This window comes from Ranitomeya variabilis, chromosome 1 (assembly GCF_051348905.1).
Source record: "Ranitomeya variabilis isolate aRanVar5 chromosome 1, aRanVar5.hap1, whole genome shotgun sequence".
Classification (NCBI taxonomy): Eukaryota; Metazoa; Chordata; class Amphibia; order Anura; family Dendrobatidae; genus Ranitomeya; species Ranitomeya variabilis.
In genome coordinates, this window is record NC_135232.1 from 783823624 (window position 1) to 783843799 (window position 20176).

Below are 20176 nucleotides of genomic sequence, written 5' to 3' on the forward strand. Positions count from 1 at the left end.
GAAATGCTGTAGATAAGCCCCCAATGTATCCTGAAAGATGAGAAAAAGAAGTTAGATTATACTCACCCAGGGGCTGTCCCGGTATGATGGGCGTCGCAGTCCGGGGCCTCCTATCTTCTTACGATGACATCCTCTTCTTGTCTTCACGCTGCAGCTCCAGCGCAGGTGTACTTTGTCTGCCCTGTGTATTTCCCAGCACCTGCGCACTGCAGTACTTTGCTCTGCCCTCAACAGGACAGACAAAGTACGCCTGCACCGGAGCGTGAGGACAAGAAGAGGACGTCATCTTATGAAGATGGGAGGTGCTGGACCGGGACAGCCCCTGGGTGAGTATAATATAACCTCTCTTTCTAATCTTTCAGGATACATCGGGGGCTTATCTATAGCATTCCAGAATGCAGTAGATAAGCCCTGATGCTGGTGGGCTTAGCTCCCCGTTGATTTTGGGGGTGACAGGTTCCCTTTAAGAAGAAACTGTCACCAGGTGTTTGCCACCCCATGTGAGATCAGCATAATGTAGGGGCATAGACCCTTATTGCAGTAATGTTGTAATTTTACTGGGTGATGCAGGTTTCATTAAAAATGGTTCTGCTGCAGATCTACCAGTTCTCTGAAAGCTGAGCTCAGTATAACCCCGCCCACACCTCTGACTGGCAGCTTTTTGTGCACACTGTACATAAGCAGAAAGTTGCCAAACAATGGTGGGGTTGGGGCTAGACTATCTGAAAGCAGGAAAGTCCTCTAGTGAAACGCGATACAAAAATGATTTTATAAAAAAAAAAAAAAACTACAGTAGGCAGCCTAGTAAGTGACATTATAGGAATCAGGGTCTCTGCCTTTATCTTATGCTGCTCTCAAATTGGGTAGCAAAAACATGGTGACAGATTCCCTTTAAACCCTTCATGACAAGACATTAACATCATATGTTGTGTCCCTGACTTTGATGATGGCTTATATGATGAGCTCACATTTTTCCCTGACACAGGATGGCTGATTTAATTAGCTATGATATGCCTTTATCAGCACAATACATGTTTGGTACCCGCATACTCGTACGGACCTTGTGAATCTTATTGCCATATAGTGAATATGATAAATAAAAACAATTGTGGAATTGCACTTTTTTTGCAATTTCAAAGCACTTGGAATTTTTCTCATATTCCAGTAGACTATATGGTAAAATCAATTTTGCCATCCAAAAGTACAACTCGTCCTGCAAAAAAACAAGCCTTCATACGGCTATATTGACAAAAAAGTAAAGTTATGGCTCTTGGAAGAAGCGGAGGAAATTAAAAAAAATAAATAAAATGAAAAAAAATGGCCACAGAGTGAAGGGGTTAAAGAAGCACTCCCATTATGTTTTTTCTTGTCTTTGCTTAAGGCCTGTCCCACACGTCCAGATAATTCCGGTACTGGAAAAATCGATACCGGAGTTATCCGTGTCCGTAAGCTCACGTGGCACATCAGTGTGGCACAAGTGCGGCAGCCGTGTGCCGACTGGGTACCACACGGACCGTGCAGGAGACAGCGCTAAAGTAAGCGCTGTCCCCTGCTTTGGGTGCTGAAGCCGCCATTCATTTCTTCTCTCCAGCAGCGTTCGCTTTAGAGAAGAAATGAAAAATCATTGTTTTATGGGTTTTTTTGCGGTTGTAATAAAGATGTTTGTCACCACCCCCCTCCCACCCCCTGTGCGCCCCACCGCTGGAAAGAAAATACTCACCCGGCTCCCTCGAAGCGTCCTCTCCGTGCCGCAGCTTCTCCTGTATGAGCGGTCACGTGGTGCCGCCCATTACAGTCATGAATATGCGGCTCCACCTCCCATAGGACACACTGACGTGTGAAACCGGCCTAACTTGTGTAAATACTAGTGTAGCGTAGAGGTAAACTCACCTATAACAGTCTTCTCCAGTATCGTTACACTCCTATTCCGAGTCACTATACAGCAATTTAGCTCACTCTTTACATCAGCCGGAAGTTTCTTTTACAATGTAAGTCTATGGAGCCGTGTTCTAACACTAAATAGGGTGCAGTATGATCCAGGGGAGTCCGAATAGTCAAGTGACTCAGGAGGGGACCGGAAAGGGGCTGGATATCGGAGAAGACGGCAACAGTGTAGTGTAGGTTTTTTAAGATACTCACCTAGCATTTACACAGGTTTAGGGGAATAAAAGTTAATGGGAGTGCTTGAAGTGAAACTGATGTTACTGATAGATTCCCTTTAAATAAAACAGAATAAAGTAAATATGACTAATTGTTGCATTGGGCATTCATGAGTATCGTAGCTGTTCAGGATACGGCAATCAAACCCACAACTGAACATAACCCTATACTACCACAGTGCTAAAAACAGATGCATGGCAGAACTGAGGCACTGTTCACATATGCACTGAAAGATCTGGTCTAAATTCCAAAAGAGGCATGCATCACTAGTCATCCCATAAAAATGAAATCCAGTGGAGCACATTGTAAGTCAATGGAGCCAAATGATACCTGTGGTAGGAGAAATCCAGCAGAGCCTTCCAAAAGTGCAATCACAGCCCAACATCAGATCATTGCTGGTTTCCAGGTAGCCCAAAAGACAATGTCACTTTTTGAATATCTCTGTACAAGTGTTATATACTAATACTGTATACATATTTAGGTTTTCAGAGTTGTTGGTTTTTACTTGTTAGCTAGAATTGTAGCCAATTTTAATCCCTTAGGAACAGAGCCACGTGTATTTTAATGACCAAGCCTCATTTTTCAAATCTTACCAGTGTCACCTTATGAGAACTCTGGAACGCTTCAATGTACCCCAGGAATTCAGAGATTGTTTTTCCGTGACACATGGTACATCATCCTACTTGTAAATTTAGGTAGATATAATTTTCATTTATTTATGAAAATATCAAAAACTTGACCAAAAAAAATAAAAAAATGTGACAATTTCTAATCTTTAAATTTTATGCCTCAAAGTGAAGGGGCGCCATATTCAAGTGCAGATTTGCATGGTTTGCAGGTGCCATGTCACATTGGGAGAGCCTCGGAAGTGTCAGGAAAGCAGTACCCCATTTTACAATCCACTCCTCTTAATGAAATCATCTAGGGGTGAACTGATCATATTGACACCACATGTGTTTCACAATAAGTTACACCATTCCGCAGTGAACAAAAAATATTCAATTTTTACCACTAAAATTATGTTTTAGCCCCAGATTTTACATAGGTAAAAATAACTGTATAATATGTTACACAATTTCTCGTGAACATGGCAATACTCCGTATGTGGTAGTACAGTACTGTTTGGTCACTCGGCGAGTTGGGAGGAACGGAGCGCTATTTAACTTTTGAAGAGCAGAATTTCCTAGAATAGTTTGCAGACTCCAAGTGCCAGCAGAGCAAAAATCCCCCGTTATTAGGAAACTACACCCCTCATATACAGGTGTAATGATTTTGACTACATGGGTGTTTTCCAGAAACAAGCAGCAGAGTGAAGCTGGAAATATGCCATTGTAGTGCCTGTACATTATGCCCAGCTTCTGGAGACACGCACCCCATAAATTAGGCAGGCTCTCCTCGCTGCAGTAATGCCACAGTGGACGCTATCTGAATCACATATTGCTCAGTGTAAGCACAACATATAAAATGTGAGCCGAGTCTTACCGAGATCTTTCAGAGGCAGAATAAGCAAATCAACAGCAGATCAAAAATTGGATAAAAAAAAATAAATTTTGCAATGCCATATTTTGAGAGCTATAATTTTTCCATATTTCAGCTGATAGAGTCATTTGAGGGCTTGTGTTTTGAGGGACGAATCAAGGTTTTCATTGCTACCTTTTTTGGGCACAATATTTTTTTGATCCCTTTCTATTCCAATTTTTGGGATTAAGAATAAACAAAAAACAGCAACTCAGGATTTGTTTTTTTATGTCGCTCTGCAAGTGGTAAAATGGATAACGCAGCTTTATTCTTTGGGTCAATACGATTAAAGTGATACCACATTTAGTTTTTATGTTTTGATGTTTGGACACAAACTACCGTATATACTCGAGTATAAGCCGAGATTTTCAGCCCAAATTTTTGGGCTGAAAGTGCCCCTCTCGGCTTATACTCGAGTCACGGTCGGCGGCAGGGTCGGCGGGTGAGGGCGCTGAGGCATACTTACCTGCTTCCGGGGCTCCTGGCGCTGTCCCTGCAGTCCCACGGTCTCCGGGTGCCGCAGCTCTTCCCCTGTTCAGCGGTCACGTGGGACCGCTCATTAGAGAAATGAATATGGACTCCACTCCCATAGGGGTGGAGCCGCATATTCATTTCTCTAATGAGCGGTAACGGTGACCGCTGATAGAGGAAGAGGCTGCGGCACCGAAGACCAGCTGTCCGGGGGAAGGAGCGGGACGCCGGGAGCAGGTAAGTATTACATATTCACCTGTCCGCGTTCCACACGCCGGGCGCCGCTCCATCTTCCCGGCGTCTCTCCGCACTGACTGTGCAGGTCAGAGGGCGCGATGACGCATATAGTGTGCGCGCCACCCTCTGCCTGATCAGTCAGTGCAGAGAGACGCCGGGACGGGACGCTGAGGAGCTGCAAGCAAGAGAGGTGAGTATGTCATTTTTTTTTTATTGCAGCAGCAATGGCACAGCTTTCTATGGCACAGCTATGGGGCAATAATGAACGGTGCAGAGCACTATATGGCACAGCTATGGGGCAATAATGAACGGTGCAGAGCACTATATGGCACAGCTATGGGGCAATAATGAACGGTGCAGAGCACTATATGGCACAGCTATGGGGCAATAATGAACGGTGCAGAGCACTATATGGCACAGCTATGGGGCAATAATGAACGGTGCAGAGCACTATATGGCACAGCTATGGGGCAATAATGAACGGTGCAGAGCACTATATGGCACAGCTTTCTATGGTACAGCTATGGGGCAATAATGAACAGTGCAGAGCACTATATGGCACAGCTTTCTATGGTACAGCTATGGGGCAATAATGAACGGTGCAGAGCACTATATGGCACAGCTATGGGGCAATAATGAACGGTGCAGAGCACTATATGGCACAGCTTTCTATGGCACAGCTATGGGGAAATAATGAACGGTGCAGAGCACTATATGGCACAGCTATGGGGCAATAATGAACGGTGGAGAGCACTATATGGCACAGCTATGGGGCAATAATGAACGGTGCAGAGCACTATATGGCACAGCTATGGGGCAATAATGAACGGTGCAGAGCACTATATGGCACAGCTATGGGGCAATAATGAACGGTGCAGAGCACTATATGGCACAGCTTTCTATGGTACAGCTATGGGGCAATAATGAACGGTGCAGAGCACTATATGGCACAGCTTTCTATGGTACAGCTATGGGGCAATAATGAACGGTGCAGAGCACTACATGGCACAGCTATGGGGCCATAATGAACGGTGCAGAGCACTATATGGCACAGCTATGGGGCCATAATGAACGGTATGGAGCATCTATTTTTATTTTTGAAATTCACCGGTAGCTGCTGCATTTCCCCCCCTAGGCTTATACTCGAGTCAATAAGTTTTCCCAATTTTTTGTGGCAAAACTAGGGGGGGTCGGCTTATACTCGGGTCGGCTTATACTCGAGTATATACAGTACTTTATAAAAAAAAAAAAAAAATGTTTTTGCATTGCTGTTTTCTGAGAGCCTATAGCTTTTTTTATTTTTCCGCTGATGGAGCTGTATGGCAGCTTGTTTGTTGTCACTTTCAACTATACCATTTTTAATTACAATTGTCTTTTGATCGCATTTTATTCCACTTTTTTCCCCAGCGGTGTGATGAATAGGTTTTTGCCTTGTTTTTTAATTTATTTTATTTTTTTTTAAGTTTTCATTGAAAGGGTTAATTAGTGTGACAGCTTTATAGGTTGGGTCGCTCTGGACACGGCGATACCAAATGTGTACTTTATTAGCTTAGTTTTTACATAAATATGTGTTTTGATTGGTATTATATTTTGGTGGACTCGTGTTTTTTTATTTTAGAATTGTTGAAATTTTTCTTTTAACTGTATTTACTTTTTTACTTCATCTTTCTATGGGGCTTTTATTTGTCTGACCACTGGTCTCATGCATTGCAATACACATGTACTGCAATGTATGAGACCTGTAAGATTACACAGGCAGATCACCTGTTACACTCTGTTGGGTCTAACAGGCCACCGTACCCGGCACACCAGGAGGTCATTGTTTGACCTCTGGGTGCTGTGATAACCATCAGATCCAGTGATTTCATCACGGGGTGCTGATGGGGGTGACAGAGGGAGCCAACCCTCACAATCTTCTAAATGCCACAATCACAGCATCTAGAGGGTTAATCAACCAGGGGTAGTGCGAGCACAAGCCCTGGCTTTTACTGCAGCTCGGTTGTCAGCTGGGCCAAGCGGGAAAATGCAGATATTTCAGCACCTCCAGCAGATTACATGCGGTGATCGGTTAGTCAGATTGACTTGCTGATCACAGCGATCTGAGAGCGCATCTCTAGCCGTGCCAGTCAGTTGTCAGTGACTGCTGTCGGCATGGAGCCGTTACGGTCTTCACACAGTGACAGATGAAGTACTTGACTGGTATATGCAACTACCACCTTCTCATGATGTGCTATACCGGTCACTAGTGTTTACGGGGTTAAAGTAAAGGGGTAAAAGCTTACTAACAATTTTATAAAGCACAAATAAGTTAGTATTGTACAACTAGATCCCCTTTTCAGTAGTTTTTTTAAGACTGTTCCATGGTGATAGACAATTTATCATACACTTTCACAAAAATACATTAATATTTCTCCTTACTTCATCCTACTAAAGTATATAATATTAATCAGCAATTATTTTGACTTGCCTCCTCATCACTGTTAACCAAGGAGATTTGGATATTGTCATCTGCTCCCCAAGAACTCTGGTTTTTCCAAAGCAAGACAGAAGGAGGGCTATGGGCAACCCCCGCATCAGAACTGTATATCTGAAACAGAAACATTCAGAATATTATACATTAAAGTTAAAAACTGAAAAAAAATATTCCTGGTACAAAAAGGTTAAAGAAGTTGCAGTTACACAGGAAGTACAGTTCTCAAAGGATATAAACTGCTGGAGTTGATTGAATTTAAAAGGGCTATCCGGTGATATAGTGGATAGGTGATAGCTTCTTTGGTGGGTGACCCACTGCTGGCATCTGCAACCATCGACAGACTTGGGAACTTTTATCCTAGTTACAAAATGGCCCAGTAGATTGGACACCCAACCTACACGCAACTCATTCTCTATGGGGCTGCTGTAAAAAAAATAATGAATGGAACAACGGTCAAGCATGTGCACTGCTGCTCCATTCAAATGGGGATAAAAGCTCCCTGTTCTGTGGATCTCTCATGGGCATGTTTCTTAGACGGACATGTCCCTTTAAAGGGAACCTGTCACCCCGTTTTTTCAATATGAGGTAAAAATAGTGTTCAATAGGGCCTGAGCTGTGCTGTACAATGGTGCCTTTATTATCCCCCGATTCCCCAACTTTGCTGCTAAAATACCTTAGTAAAGTCGCCTTTTTCGGCTGTCAATCACGCAGGTCTGGTCAAATGGGCATGGTGAAATCGCTGTTTCTCCCCCACCTCTTGCTTTTCTTCCCGGCGTTGGCGTAGAGGTTCGCGAATGCTCAGCAGCCGAATGCACTGCGCAATGGCCGAAAAAGAGCGCGATCTGTGCTATTCCCCTAGTTATCGGTGGGGGCGGCCATCTTCCTGAGGCTGCGCGTGCGCAGATGGAGTGCTCTGCTTCCCAGGGCTTCAGGAAAATGGCCGTGGGATGCCGCGCGTGCGCAGATGGAGATCGCGGCGGCCATTTTCCTGAAGCAGAGTTCGCATCTCGGCTTCAGGAAAATGGCCGCCGCGATCTCCATCTGCGCATCCCGCGGTCAGGACCGCCTGGACCAGGACAGGTGCGAGCGAATCGCCGTGTGAAGTGTTCGTGGCACTGGTGGCATTAGAGAGAAACGGGATACGTTCAAGTGCCTGGACCAGGGACTGAGAAACCTTAGTCAGGTCGGACACTGATTGAGACATAGCAACAGCCCACTCCGGGGGAGGGGGGGGTGCAGTCATCCCGGGACCTAGGAGCTTCCTGGGGCACTGACATGGTAGGAGGAACGCAGGACGGGAAGAAAGGAGAAGGCTGACCTGAGGCCCACTTTTTCTTACAGTGAGCGCAGGCGTAATGGATGGCCGAGGGGGCAAAGACCGGGGTGGGGTCGGACATAGGTGGATATTGCCTTGTCCACGGAGAAATACTGCCAGGTGGAGTACTTCGTAGCGCTGAGCCTGCTGACGGACAGCAACAGCGGTAGCCGCAGGTGCCTGTGTTCCCAGAGAAAATCCTGTCTTTTTTTTCCAGCTGCAATAACGCCGGCCGCCACAAGAGGGTGCTCAAGCGCCAAAAAGAAAGAAAAAGCTGGGAGAGACAGGGAGAAATGGCGGGCGCGCGCAAGTTTGAATAAAGAGGGTTAAAGATGCTAGCGTTTCTGCTCCCCTTCCTGCTGCGATAGCGCGCCCGGCGCTGAGAATGCGGCCCTCTCCCTCTTCGGTCCCATTATCAGCTGCTGGGCAGGTGGTGGAGGAGGGGGGGATGGTTTGTTGATTGAAGACTCCCTACCTGAAGATGCGGAAACATCAGGATCCCTGGAAGATGGAGGGTCCTGGAAAAAGTCCTCCTTCCCGCGCCGCAAACTCTGACGCAGAAGACGGCGTCGAACCTTAACCAGGGGGAGAGGTTCACTGGAAGTGACCGTCGTCTTCCTCTCAGCCCTCTCCGAGGAGAGGGATGAGGAGGGGAAAACGGGCAGGACTGGCCACCGAGGAAAGAGTCACCCTGAACACCCGAATGGGTGACAGGGGACGAAGCCCTGCCCAGCGAATCCGAGAGGGTGCGATGTGGGTGATACCACACTGCTCTCTCGGCCGCTCAAAGTGGGGAAAACAGGGTGAGAAAAACTGCACCCTGTTACCGTGAAGAAAATATCTGAAAAAGAAAGGGGAAATGATTAAAAACAAACAAATCCCTGTAAAAGAAATGCGGATCTGGGGTTAGATCCAGGTCCGCCTCCTACAGACACTAAGCAAAAACTGAGTTGCCTGGTGCCTGTCGGAGGGTGTATACTGCCGGGGAGGAGCTACTACTTCTTTATTTGCATAGTGTCAGCCTCCTAGTGACAGCAGCATACACCCATGGTTACCTGTGTCCCCCAATGAAGCGAGAAAGAAACAGCGATTTCACCACGCCCATTTGACCAGACCTGCGTGATTGACAGCCGAAAATGGCGACTTTACTAAGGTATTTTGGCAGCAAAGGTGGGGAATCGGGGGATAATAAAGGCACCATTGTACAGCACAGCTCAGGCCCTATTGAACACTATTTTTACCTCATATTGAAAAAACGGGGTGACAGGTTCCCTTTAAATAAAGAGTTGCTTTTATAATAGTTTGGATTGTGGGGAAAAAAAAAATAACTACTCACATCTCCACCCCTTTCTATGTAGGCTGTTCTTTACTTTAGAGGACATGTCTCCATAGAAAGATATAGACTACTCACCTTAACAGATTGGCCTGCTTTCAGCACATACTTGGGGGTGAATTTATATACCATTTCTTCTAGGTCTCCAATGCTCAACTTAAGCCTCCAGCTGCCTAGAGATCGATCCTGTAAGACAAGTTGAAACATCTAATATAGTCCGACTGCAGGGCCACACATTAGTGTTGTACAGTGTTAAGCGCTGTCACATGGGTAATACATAGATTTTGTCAGGCTTTATTTTTAGAATAGCTTAGACCCAAATTAAGCGAATGGTGACAACAGAATTCATTGGGCTCTATCAGCTGAAAGATCTGTACATTGATCAGCGGTTTTCAGAATATAAACAATGTGACAGGTGCCGCACCCCACTATCAAAAGGCTGGCAAACCTATTTAAATTTCTTTGATTTTGTTTTTTTAAATGGACTGTCAGCAAGTTTTTCTATAATATGCTGCTCTCTGATGAGGTAAGGGAAGAGACAGATTTTAGCAATGTGTCATTTTTTTTTTTATAAAATGACTTATCTTTTGCAGATCTAGCAGCTCTCTGAATGCCAAGCTCTGTATAACCCCCCACCTCCACCGAGTGGTGGCTTTCTGCCTATGCACAGTGTATATAGAAATCTATCAATCCTTGGTGGGTTTATACAGCGCTCATGAATATGGTGGACTACCTGGCAGCAGGTTTACCAGTCCTCTAGTGATAATCACCTGCTGATAAATCATGGATTTTATTGCAGCCCTGTACTGGTAACTGGGTCTCCGTCCCTACATTATGCAGCATAAACCTAATCACAGATTCCCTTTATGTAATAGTAGTCTACATGAAAAGTTTGCTAAAAGAGTTCTGCTTTCTTGCACAAAAACTGATCAAGAAGGGGATGCTCACTAGACTGAAGCTTTAATGAGCAAATTGGATTAGTTGAATACATAATTGCAATAATTCAATCCTGGTAAGAAGTGAACAGGTCAGTCAATACAGTCCCCTTTATGAGTAAGCACATAATCTTCCATAAATGCTTATGCAGATCATTACCTATACATATCCACCTGCAGTGGCTGAGCATTTCAGAAACCAATGTGGCGGTTGGTTGTCTTATCTTGGATGATGCTTACAGAAGGAAGGATAAGGAACAAAATATTAACACAGCTGAAGCCTATAAAAAATAATGTGACAATCACCTTATCAGAGTTATTGTTTAGGTGAATAAACTTTCCCTCCAAGTCAATCTCCTCTATAGTGATGCTACCAGTTGCAGTGGACTGTTGAGACATGTGAAACCTACTCCCGCTTCGTTCCCCCACACTGCTGGAAGCATGATGCCCTGTAGCAGAGCTAGCAGAAGACTGAATGCTGCTGGCTTCCTCACTTCCTCCAGCTTCCATGCGTTTTCTTTTGTTGCGAGACTGTCGGGTGGTAGCGTAGCTGCTACTTGAAGTGGCTCGAGACACTGTAACACGAGCTGGGCTTGGCGACAACTTCAACCTTAAAAAAAGTATTTAACAAAGTTATTTTGTGAGACATAAGAGACTTCTCTACATTTAAAAAGGTACCCTGTCAATTTATTTATGCTGCCCAAACCATGGGAAGCATGAATTAAAGAAAGGCTTTGAGCCTGCACGACTGCAGCCAGGTAGATTTAGTTGACCAGATCAACAAACCTAAAATATCAAAAATGGAGGCTCATCGCTATCTTATCCCTCGCATCAGAAATATGTAGTCAGAAAATGATCTATTGTTTTAATCAGGTTTTTGTTCTACATTTTATTTTGGAGGTGGGGAAATGTTCTAAAATTCTCATCTTCATTACAAAAAAAAAAAAAAAATTAGTTACCTTGCAATCTTCACACTGACCATTAGTTTTTTTTAAACCCATGCTTCTTGTCCTTTGCAGAAGAGTTTACAGCAAGGCTCATTATAAGCAGCAAAATTACAATGACATGCAACACCTTTACACAAAGCTGATGAAGGATCCACCAATCACAATAGGTGATGTCATAGCTGACCATACCCCCCCCTTCCTTCATAATGGCCATTGCCATGTACGTGTGTTGTTACCTGAACATATCAGGAAGGTAAAGGTGTGGCCCGATAGCCAAAAATCCTTTCTAAATCACAAACCATGCAAAAAAAAACAACAAAAAAAACAACCCTCACACAGCTCAAGCAACAGATAAATAAAAAAGGTAACAAGTCTCAAACTGGTGACTTATTCCAATTTTATTTTTTTTATCTAACTTTCAGAAATTTTTTAACCCCTTAACGACCGCCAATACGCCTTTTAACGGCGGCCGCTAAGGGTACTTAAACCACAGCGCCGTTAATTAACGGCGCTGTGGAAAAAGTGAATAGCGCCCCCCAGAGTCGGATTTTCTCTGGGGTCTCGGTTGCCGGGGGTAGCCGAGACCCCAGAGAACATGATTCGGGGTTTTTTTACCGACCCCCGAGTTGCGATCGCCGGTAATTAACAGTTTACCGGCGGTCGCAACAAACAAAAAAAAAAAAACCGCGATTTGCCATTTAATTTCTCTGTCCTCCGATGTGATCGCACATCGGAGGACAGAGAAATGTGGTCCCCGATAGCCCCCGATACTCACCTACCTCCCCCGGTGCTCCTCGTGGCTCCCCATGGGCGCCGCCATCTTTTTCCGGGGAAATAATGGCGGGCGCATGCGCAGTGCGCCCGCCGCCCGGATGTTTTTTGGGGTCTCGGCTGCCGGGGGTAGCCGAGACCCCAAAGAACATGATCGGGGTCGGTTTTTACTGACCCCTGTTTTGCGATCGCCGGTAATTAACTGTTTACCGGCGACCGCAAAAAAAAAAAAAAAGCGATGTCATTCTCTGTCCTCTGATGTGATCGCACATCAGAAGACAGAGAAATAGGGGGATTCGGGGAACCTGTTATACTTGCCGGTGTCCCTGGGTCCTCCTGCTTCTTCTGCTGGCCGCCGGCTTCTTGCTCCGGTAAGAAAATGGCGGGCGCATGCGCAGTGCGCCCGCCATGATCTGCCGGCCGGCCGAAGAAAATTCTTCCTCTTTTTTTTATTTTGGTCACTGTGAGATCCTATCACAGTGATCAAAATAAAAAAAATAGTAAATAACCCCCCCCTTTATCACCCCCTTAGTAAGAAAAAAATAATAAAATAAAAAAAATGTATGAATTTCTATTTTCCAAATAGGGTTAGGGGTAGGGTTAGGATATGTGCACACATAGAATGGTTCTCTGCGGATTTTTCCGCATCGGATTTGATAAATCCGCAGGACCAAAACGCTGCGTTTTTCCTGCAGATTTATCGCGGATGTACCGCGGTTTTTGTGCGGATTCCACTGCGGTTTTACACCTGCGGTTTTCTATTATGGAGCAGGTGTAAAACCGCTGCGGAATCAGCAGAAAGAATTGACATGCTGCGGAATGTAAACAGCGCAGCATGGGCACAGCGTTTTATGTTTCCCATAGGTTTACATTGTACTGTAAACTCATGGGAAACTGCTGCGGACCCACAGCTGCGGAAACGCTGCGGATCCGCAGCAAAATCCGCAACATGTGCACATAGCCTTAGGGTTAGGGCTTGGGTTAGAGCTAGGATTAGGGTTAGAGCTAGGGTTAGGGCTAGGGTTGGGGCTAAAGTTAGGGTTAGGGTTGGGGCTAAGTTTAGGGCTAAAGTTAGGGTTTGGGCTAAAGTTAGGGTTAGGGCTAGGGTTGGGTCTAAAGTTAGGGTTAGAGTTGGGATTAGGATTTGGATTAGGGTTGGCATTAGGGTTACATTTGGGATTAGGGTTAGGTTTGGGATTAGGGTTAAGGCTAGGGTTGGGATTAAGGATAGGGGTGTATTGGGATTAGGGTTAGGTTTTGAGGTTAGGGTTGAGATTAGGATTAGGGGGGTGTTGGGTTTAGGGTTTTGATTAGGGTTATGGTTAGCTTTGGGATTAGGGTTAGGGGTGTTTTGGGGGTTAGGGTTGTGATTAGGATTATGGATCGGGTTGGGATTAGGGTTAGGGGTGTGTTGAGGTTAGGGTTGGAGTTAGAATTGGGGGGTTTCCACTGTTTAGGTACATCAGGGGTCTCTAAACGCCACAGCCAATTTTGCACTCAAAAAGTCAAATGGTGCTCCCTCCCTTCTGAGCTCTGCCGTGCGACCAAACAGTGGTTTACCCCCACATGTGGGGCATCAGCGTACTCGGGATAAATTGGACAACAACTGTTGGGGTCCAATTTCTCCTGATACCCTTGTGAAAATAAAAACTTGGGGGCTAAAAAATCTTTTTTTGTGGAAAAAAAATATTTTTTATTTTCACGACTCTGCATTATAAACTTCTGTGAAGCACTTGGGCATTCAAAGTTCTCACAACACATCTAGATAAGTTCCTTGGGGGGGTCTAGTTTCCAAAATGAGGTCACTTGTGGGGGGTTTCTACTGTTTACGTACATCGGGGGCTCTGCAAACGCAACATAATGCCTGCAGACCATTCTATCAAAGTCTGCATTCCAAAACGGCACTCCTTCCCTTGCAAGCTCTGCCATGCGCCCAAACAGTGGTTTATCCCCCACATATGGGGTATCAGCCTACTCAGCATAAATTGCACAATAAATTTTGGGGTCCAATTTCTCCTGTTACCCTTGTGAAAGTAAAAATTTGGGGGTGAAAAGATCATTTTTGTGGAAAAAATATGATTTTTTTTATTTTCATGGCTCTACATTATAAACTTCTGTGAAGCAGTTGGGGGTTCCTAGTGCTCACCACACATCTAGATAAGCTCTTTGGGGGGTCTAGTTTCCAAAATGGAGTCACTTGTGGGGGGTTTCTACTGTTTAGGTACATCAGGATCTCTGCAAATGCAACATGACACCTGCAGACCATCCCATCAAAGTCTGCATTCCAAGCGGCGCTCCTTCCCTTCCGAGCCCTGATGGGTGCCCAAACAGTGACCTCCCCTCACATATGGGGTATCAGCGTACTCAGGACAAACTGGTCAACAGATTTTGTGGTCCAATGTCTCCTGTTACCCTTGATCAAATAAAAAATTGCAGGCTAAAAAAAAGGAGATTTTTGTGTACTCACCGTAAAATCTTTTTCTCCGAGTCATCATTGGGGGACACAGGACGAATGGGTGTTATGCTGCTGCCACCAGGAGGACACTAAGTTAAACACACACAAAAGATTAACTCCTCCCCTGCAGTATACACCCACAGGCTGGACAATCCAGAGCCAGTTCGGTAACAAAGCAGTAGGAGTAAGCCAGTTAACAAACAGACAACATGTCATAGTCAAAACAGACTGAAAAGAACAATTGAGCCAACTAGGCTAACAGGGAGGGTGCTGTGTCTCCCAATGATGACTCGGAGAAAAAGATTTTACGGTGAGTACACAAAAATCTCCTTTTCTCCTACGTATCATTGGGGGACACAGGACGAATGGGACGTCCCAAAGCAGTCCCTGGGTGGGCCAACAAGAAGTTATAAATGCTGTGCGTGCCTACGAGCTACAGATGAGACACTGCCGCTTGTAGGATTCGCCTACCGACGGACGCATCTGCCGAGGCCTGAGAGTGCACATGATAGTGCTTCGTGAATGTATGCAGGCTGGACCATGTAGCAGCCTTGCAGACCTGCGCTGCCGATGCCTGGTGCCGGATGGCCCAGGACGCGCCGACTGACCGGGTAGAATGAGCCTTGATCCCCGGAGGTGCGGCGTGACCCTTGACACGGTAGGACTCTTGGATGGCGGAACGAATCCACTTGGCAATGGAGGCCTTGGAAGCAGGTAGTCCCTTCCGTGGCCCCTGCGGAAGAACGAACAAGGCGTCTGACCTACGGAGAGACGCAGTTCTGGAGACGTAACGTCTAAGACCCCTCACTAAGTCCAGAGTGTGGAGCGCCCTTTCCGTGCGGTGGGAAGGAGCAGGGCACAGTGAGGGAAGGACAATCTCCTCATTAAGATGGAAGGAGGAAACAACCTTCGGAAGAAAAGTCGGACATGTCCGCAGAACCATCTTGTCCTGGTGGAACACAAGGAAAGGAGGTCGGCACGACAGAGCTGCCAGCTCAGAGACACGTCTAATAGACGTGACAGCCACGAGGAAGGCAATCTTCCAAGACAAGAACAGCAAAGACACTTCATGCAAGGGCTCAAAGGGGGGCTCTTGAAGAGCACGGAGAACTAGGTTCAGGTCCCATGGTTCCAAGGGCATCTTGTAAGGCGGAGCCATATGAGAAACACCCTGGATGAAGGTCCTGACCTGCAATCTGTTTGCAATCTTTCTCTGAAAAAGAACCGAGAGAGCAGAAATTTGGCCCTTAAGAGAGCTGAGAGCAAGACCCAAGTCTACGCCTGATTGGAGGAATTCCAAAATGTGAGGGATAGAAAAACGGAGGGGGAAACGTCCCCGCTTCCTGCACCAGGTGAAGTATACCTTCCAGGCACGGTGGTAGATGCGCATAGAAGAAGGCTTGCGTGCGCGGAGCATGGTAGATATCACCGTCTGGGGCAACCCCTTCTGCCTCAGTACCCAGGACTCAACGGCCACACCGTTAAACACAGGGCCTCTGAGTTCGGGTGGTAAATGGGCCCTTGAGACAGGAGGTCTGCACGACTCGGCAGCCTCCAAGGTACGTCTGAGACCAGTTGAACCATCTCGGCATACCATGTCCTGCGCGGCCAGTCCGGAGCGATGAGAAGTACTGGGATCCGTTCTGCCTTGATCTTCCTGATCACCTTTGTCAGAAGAGGAATTGGGGGAAAGATGTATGGGAGTCTGAAACCCTGCCATGAGAGGACGAGAGCGTCGGCTCCGAAGGCTGAGGGGTCGTGAGACCTGGCCATGAAGACGGGAACCTGGCAATTGAGGCGAGATGCCATTAGGTCCACGTCCGGGGTCCCCCATCGAGAGCATATCTGGTGAAAGATTGCGGGATGGAGAGACCACTCTCCGGGATCGAGGCTGTGGCGACTGAGAAAGTCCGCTTCCCAGTTTTCCACGCCTGGGATAAAGACTGCTGAGAGTATGGAATGATGTGTCTCGGCCCAGCGGAGAATTAGCGTCACCTCGACCATGGCCGCCTTGCTGCGAGTGCCCCCTTGGCGGTTGATGTAGGCTACCGCAGTGGCGTTGTCGGACTGGACTCTGACCGCACGGCCGGAGAGGAACGGCTGAAAATGATGGAGAGCCAGTCTGATTGCCCGAATCTCTAGGATATTGATGGGCAGCTGGGACTCCTGCGGAGACCAGCGACCCTGAGTCGAGTGACGCTGGAACACTGCACCCCAGCCGAAGAGACTGGCGTCCGTTGTGACAACCAGCCAGTGCACCGGAAGGAAAGACTTCCCCCGAGTCAGGGAGGACCTCTTGGTCCACCACCTGAGGGACTGTCTGATTGGGCGAGAGAGAAGGAGACGGCGGTCGAGCGAGGCGGGATTCCTGTCCCATACTGCCAGAATGGCGTGTTGTAAGGGACGGAGGTGAAAAACCGCAAAGGGCACTGCCTCCATTGCCGCCACCATCCTGCCGAGTACCCTCATGGAGAAGCGTAGGGAGTGAGAGCGAGGTTGAGTAAGCTTCCGGACTTCTCTCTGAAGAGTGGATACCTTTTCCGGAGGCAAAAGTACTAGACCCTGAGAGGAGTCTAAGATCATTCCCAGGTAGGATATGGTTTGGGCCGGGACTGGGGAAGATTTTTTGAAATTGATTTTCCAGCCCAGGCGCAAAAAGGTATTTATAGTGACGTCTACCGCTTCTGAACAGGACCGGAAAGAGGGGCCTTTTATGAGGATGTCGTCCAAGTAGGGCAACACCACTATGCCCCGAGCATGTAGAATGGCCACGGCAGCTGCCATGACCTTGGTGAACACCCGAGGAGCAGTGGCCAGCCCGAAAGGTAGGGCGACAAACTGAAAATGGTGCCCCTGGACCGCGAAGCGGAGGAAGCGCTGATGAGACGGTAGGATGGGAATGTGCAAGTAAGCGTCTTGAACATCTAGAGATGCAAGGAACTCGCCCTCTTCCAGAGAGGCAATTACCGAGCGGAGGGACTCCATACGGAATTGACGTACACGGACGTACTTGTTGAGGAGCTTGAGGTCCAATATTGGACGTACTGAGCCGTCCTTCTTTGGTACAATCAAAAGATTGGAATAGAAACCTTGGTACCTCTCGTTCTGAGGTACCGGGATGATGACCCCGTCTTCCCATAGCGATCTTATGGCCTGAAAATACTGACGGACCCTTGCTCTGGGGGGAGGGGACTGGAAGAAACGAGATGGGGGAAGAGAGACAAACTCTATCTTGTAACCGAAGGACACTAGGTCGCGGACCCATCGGTCGGGAACTACCGAGAGCCACGCGTCCCGAAAGAAGAGTAGGCGGCCGCCAACTCTGTCGGTGTCCTTTGGCGTCTGCCAAGAGTCATTGAGGTGGAGACCTGTTGGGTCTGGGCCCCCTGGACCCCTGTTGTCTGGGTCTGCCTCTCCAAGAGGGAGAAGGTTTGTAAGATGGCTGGGAGGTTCTGTCCTTGCGCTGACCTCTCCCGGCGCCGGGTGGCGCGGAGGGAGAATTGGACCAATTGGAGCCGAAACGGAAATATCGGCCTCGGCCCTGTTGGTTGCGAAAGGGACGAAAGGTCCGTTGCTGGGGAAGGAATTTGCTCTTTCCCCCTGTGGAGTCTGCGATAATTTTATCTAGTTTATCCCCAAAAAGGCGTTCGCCCTGGTATGGAAGGGACGTGAGAGATTTTTTGGATCCTGAGTCCGCTTTCCAGTCCCTGAGCCAAAGGGATCTGCGGATCGTGACAGCATTGGCCGCTGCCTGTGAGGCACAATTGGCCGCGTCTAAGGATGCGGAAACTACAAAGTCCCCCGCTCTGGCAATCTGAGTGGCCAGGTGTAAAACCTCGGGGGGTAAGTCGGCGTGTAGAGCTGTAGAGGCTAAAGACTCGGCCCAATGGGTCATGGTTTTTGCAACCCATGTGACGGCAAAAGAAGGGAAGAGAGAAGCCGAGGAAGCTTCAAAAGCCGAGCGAGCCATCTGGTCAATTTGTCTATCAGTGGGATGCTTGATGGACGCGCCCTCGGAGGAGGATAGAACCGCCTTGGTGGCTAGCCGCGACACTGGCGGGTCCACGGAGGGTGACTGAGACCACTCCTTAGCAAGGTCCTGAGCAAACGGATACTTCAATTGCATAGCCTTCTGACCTGAGAAGCGTTTGTCCGGACGGACCCTGTGGAGATCGACAATGTCCTTAAATTGAGGATGCGTAGGAAAAAATCTATGAGCCTTTGTGGTTCGCCCGAATGACACGGGATGAACCGCCTTGGACGGGGTTTCCTCCTCTAACTGTAGCGTCTGACTTACCGAGTCTATGAGAGAATCTAGGGTCTCTTGGTCGTGACGATACTCTGGGGAACAGGACACGCTGGATGCGTCGTCCAGAAAGGATTCCCTGCTATGAGCTGGGGATGAGTGACGAGAGACTTCGCTCTCTGAGCCGGAGGGCTGATCACGGACCGGAGATATTACCCTGGACTTCTTTCTAGATGAGAGAGGGCTTCTGGAAACGGTACGACCTCTAGGCCGAGAGGGGTTTTTAGGCCGCGTTACATCATCCGTGGAAGCGCCCTGGGTAAGGGACGGGTCACGGAGGGACTGTATCGTCCTTTCCAAGGATGCCACAGATCGAGCGAGGGAGGACGCCCATGCGGGGGTACTAGGCTCACTACATTCCGGGTCAGAGGCCGGAGTATCCTGTGCCGCAGACATTTCGCAGGCGGAGCACAGCGGGGTAGTGTGACCTCGGGGCAGAGATACCTTGCAGGAGGTGCACACAGCAAAAATAACAGAGTGGGTCTTTCCAGTCCGTTTTTGCCTGGACTGTGACATCTTTGCCATAAAGTGAGCGTACTGGCAGGGGAAGAGACAATCCTAATGAGTGCGTCTCACCAAGTTCCGCGGTGCTTGGCAGAGAGATCCTGAAGTCCTGTGCGCTGTGGTGCTGCAGAGCCGCCAGCGCACTTCCTGGTCCAAGATGGCCGCCGAGATGTGAGAAGGGCGCTTCTCGGGAACGAGAAGCGCCCAGAGAGGAAGAGAGAGAGGGAGGGGGGCGTGTCATGGGCGGGCGGTGGATTCCCTGCTATACGCGTCGGAACGCTGCCATTGCCACAGAATGTCCGTGGTGGAATCCGGACCAGAGACGGTAAACAGTGCCGCCGCCCTAACAGAGCGCCGAATTGCCCGTGCTCCGCGGCTGCAGCGCCGCATTAGAAAGTGGATCCCTGAACGGGCGGTCCCGTCAGCTGGTCGGCCCCCGCACTTACCTTGTGCGATGGGGCCGATGCTCCATCCACCTTCACCTTAGTAGGGAGAGGGTGGAGAGCTTCTGCCGCCGTGCAACATCCGCTATGTTCAGTGGTGATGCAGTGGGCGGCTGCACGGACGCCATGGCATTCTGTCCGGCTGTGCCCTGGCTCCAGGAAACTTAGGTGGATGATTAGTCCCCGTGGTCGCCTGACAGGGAGGGAGGGAGATCGGAACGCTAGGGAACCGTCGCCACACTGGAAAGTGAGCCAGGGCTGGCATCCATCGTCGCGGGAAAGGATACAGGAGGAACGCTCCATGTACT

The 20176-nt window shown here is 48.0% G+C and overlaps 1 protein-coding gene across 2 annotated transcripts in view; it reads right to left on the reverse strand.

The window, feature by feature from the left end:
• LMNB2 (lamin B2) overlaps positions 1 to 20176 on the reverse strand; it is a 76987-nt gene that overhangs the window by 12994 nt on the left and 43817 nt on the right. Inside the window, exons 8-10 of one of the 2 annotated variants that reach the window (XM_077272722.1) lie at positions 10749 to 11052; positions 9586 to 9693; positions 6850 to 6973 (exon numbers count right to left, since the gene is read on the reverse strand). In XM_077272722.1, coding sequence (XP_077128837.1) covers positions 6850 to 6973; positions 9586 to 9693; positions 10749 to 11052 — 536 coding nt within the window. The remainder of the gene's footprint in view (positions 1 to 6849; positions 6974 to 9585; positions 9694 to 10748; positions 11053 to 20176) is intronic. The other variant, XM_077272714.1, reaches the window with a different exon arrangement.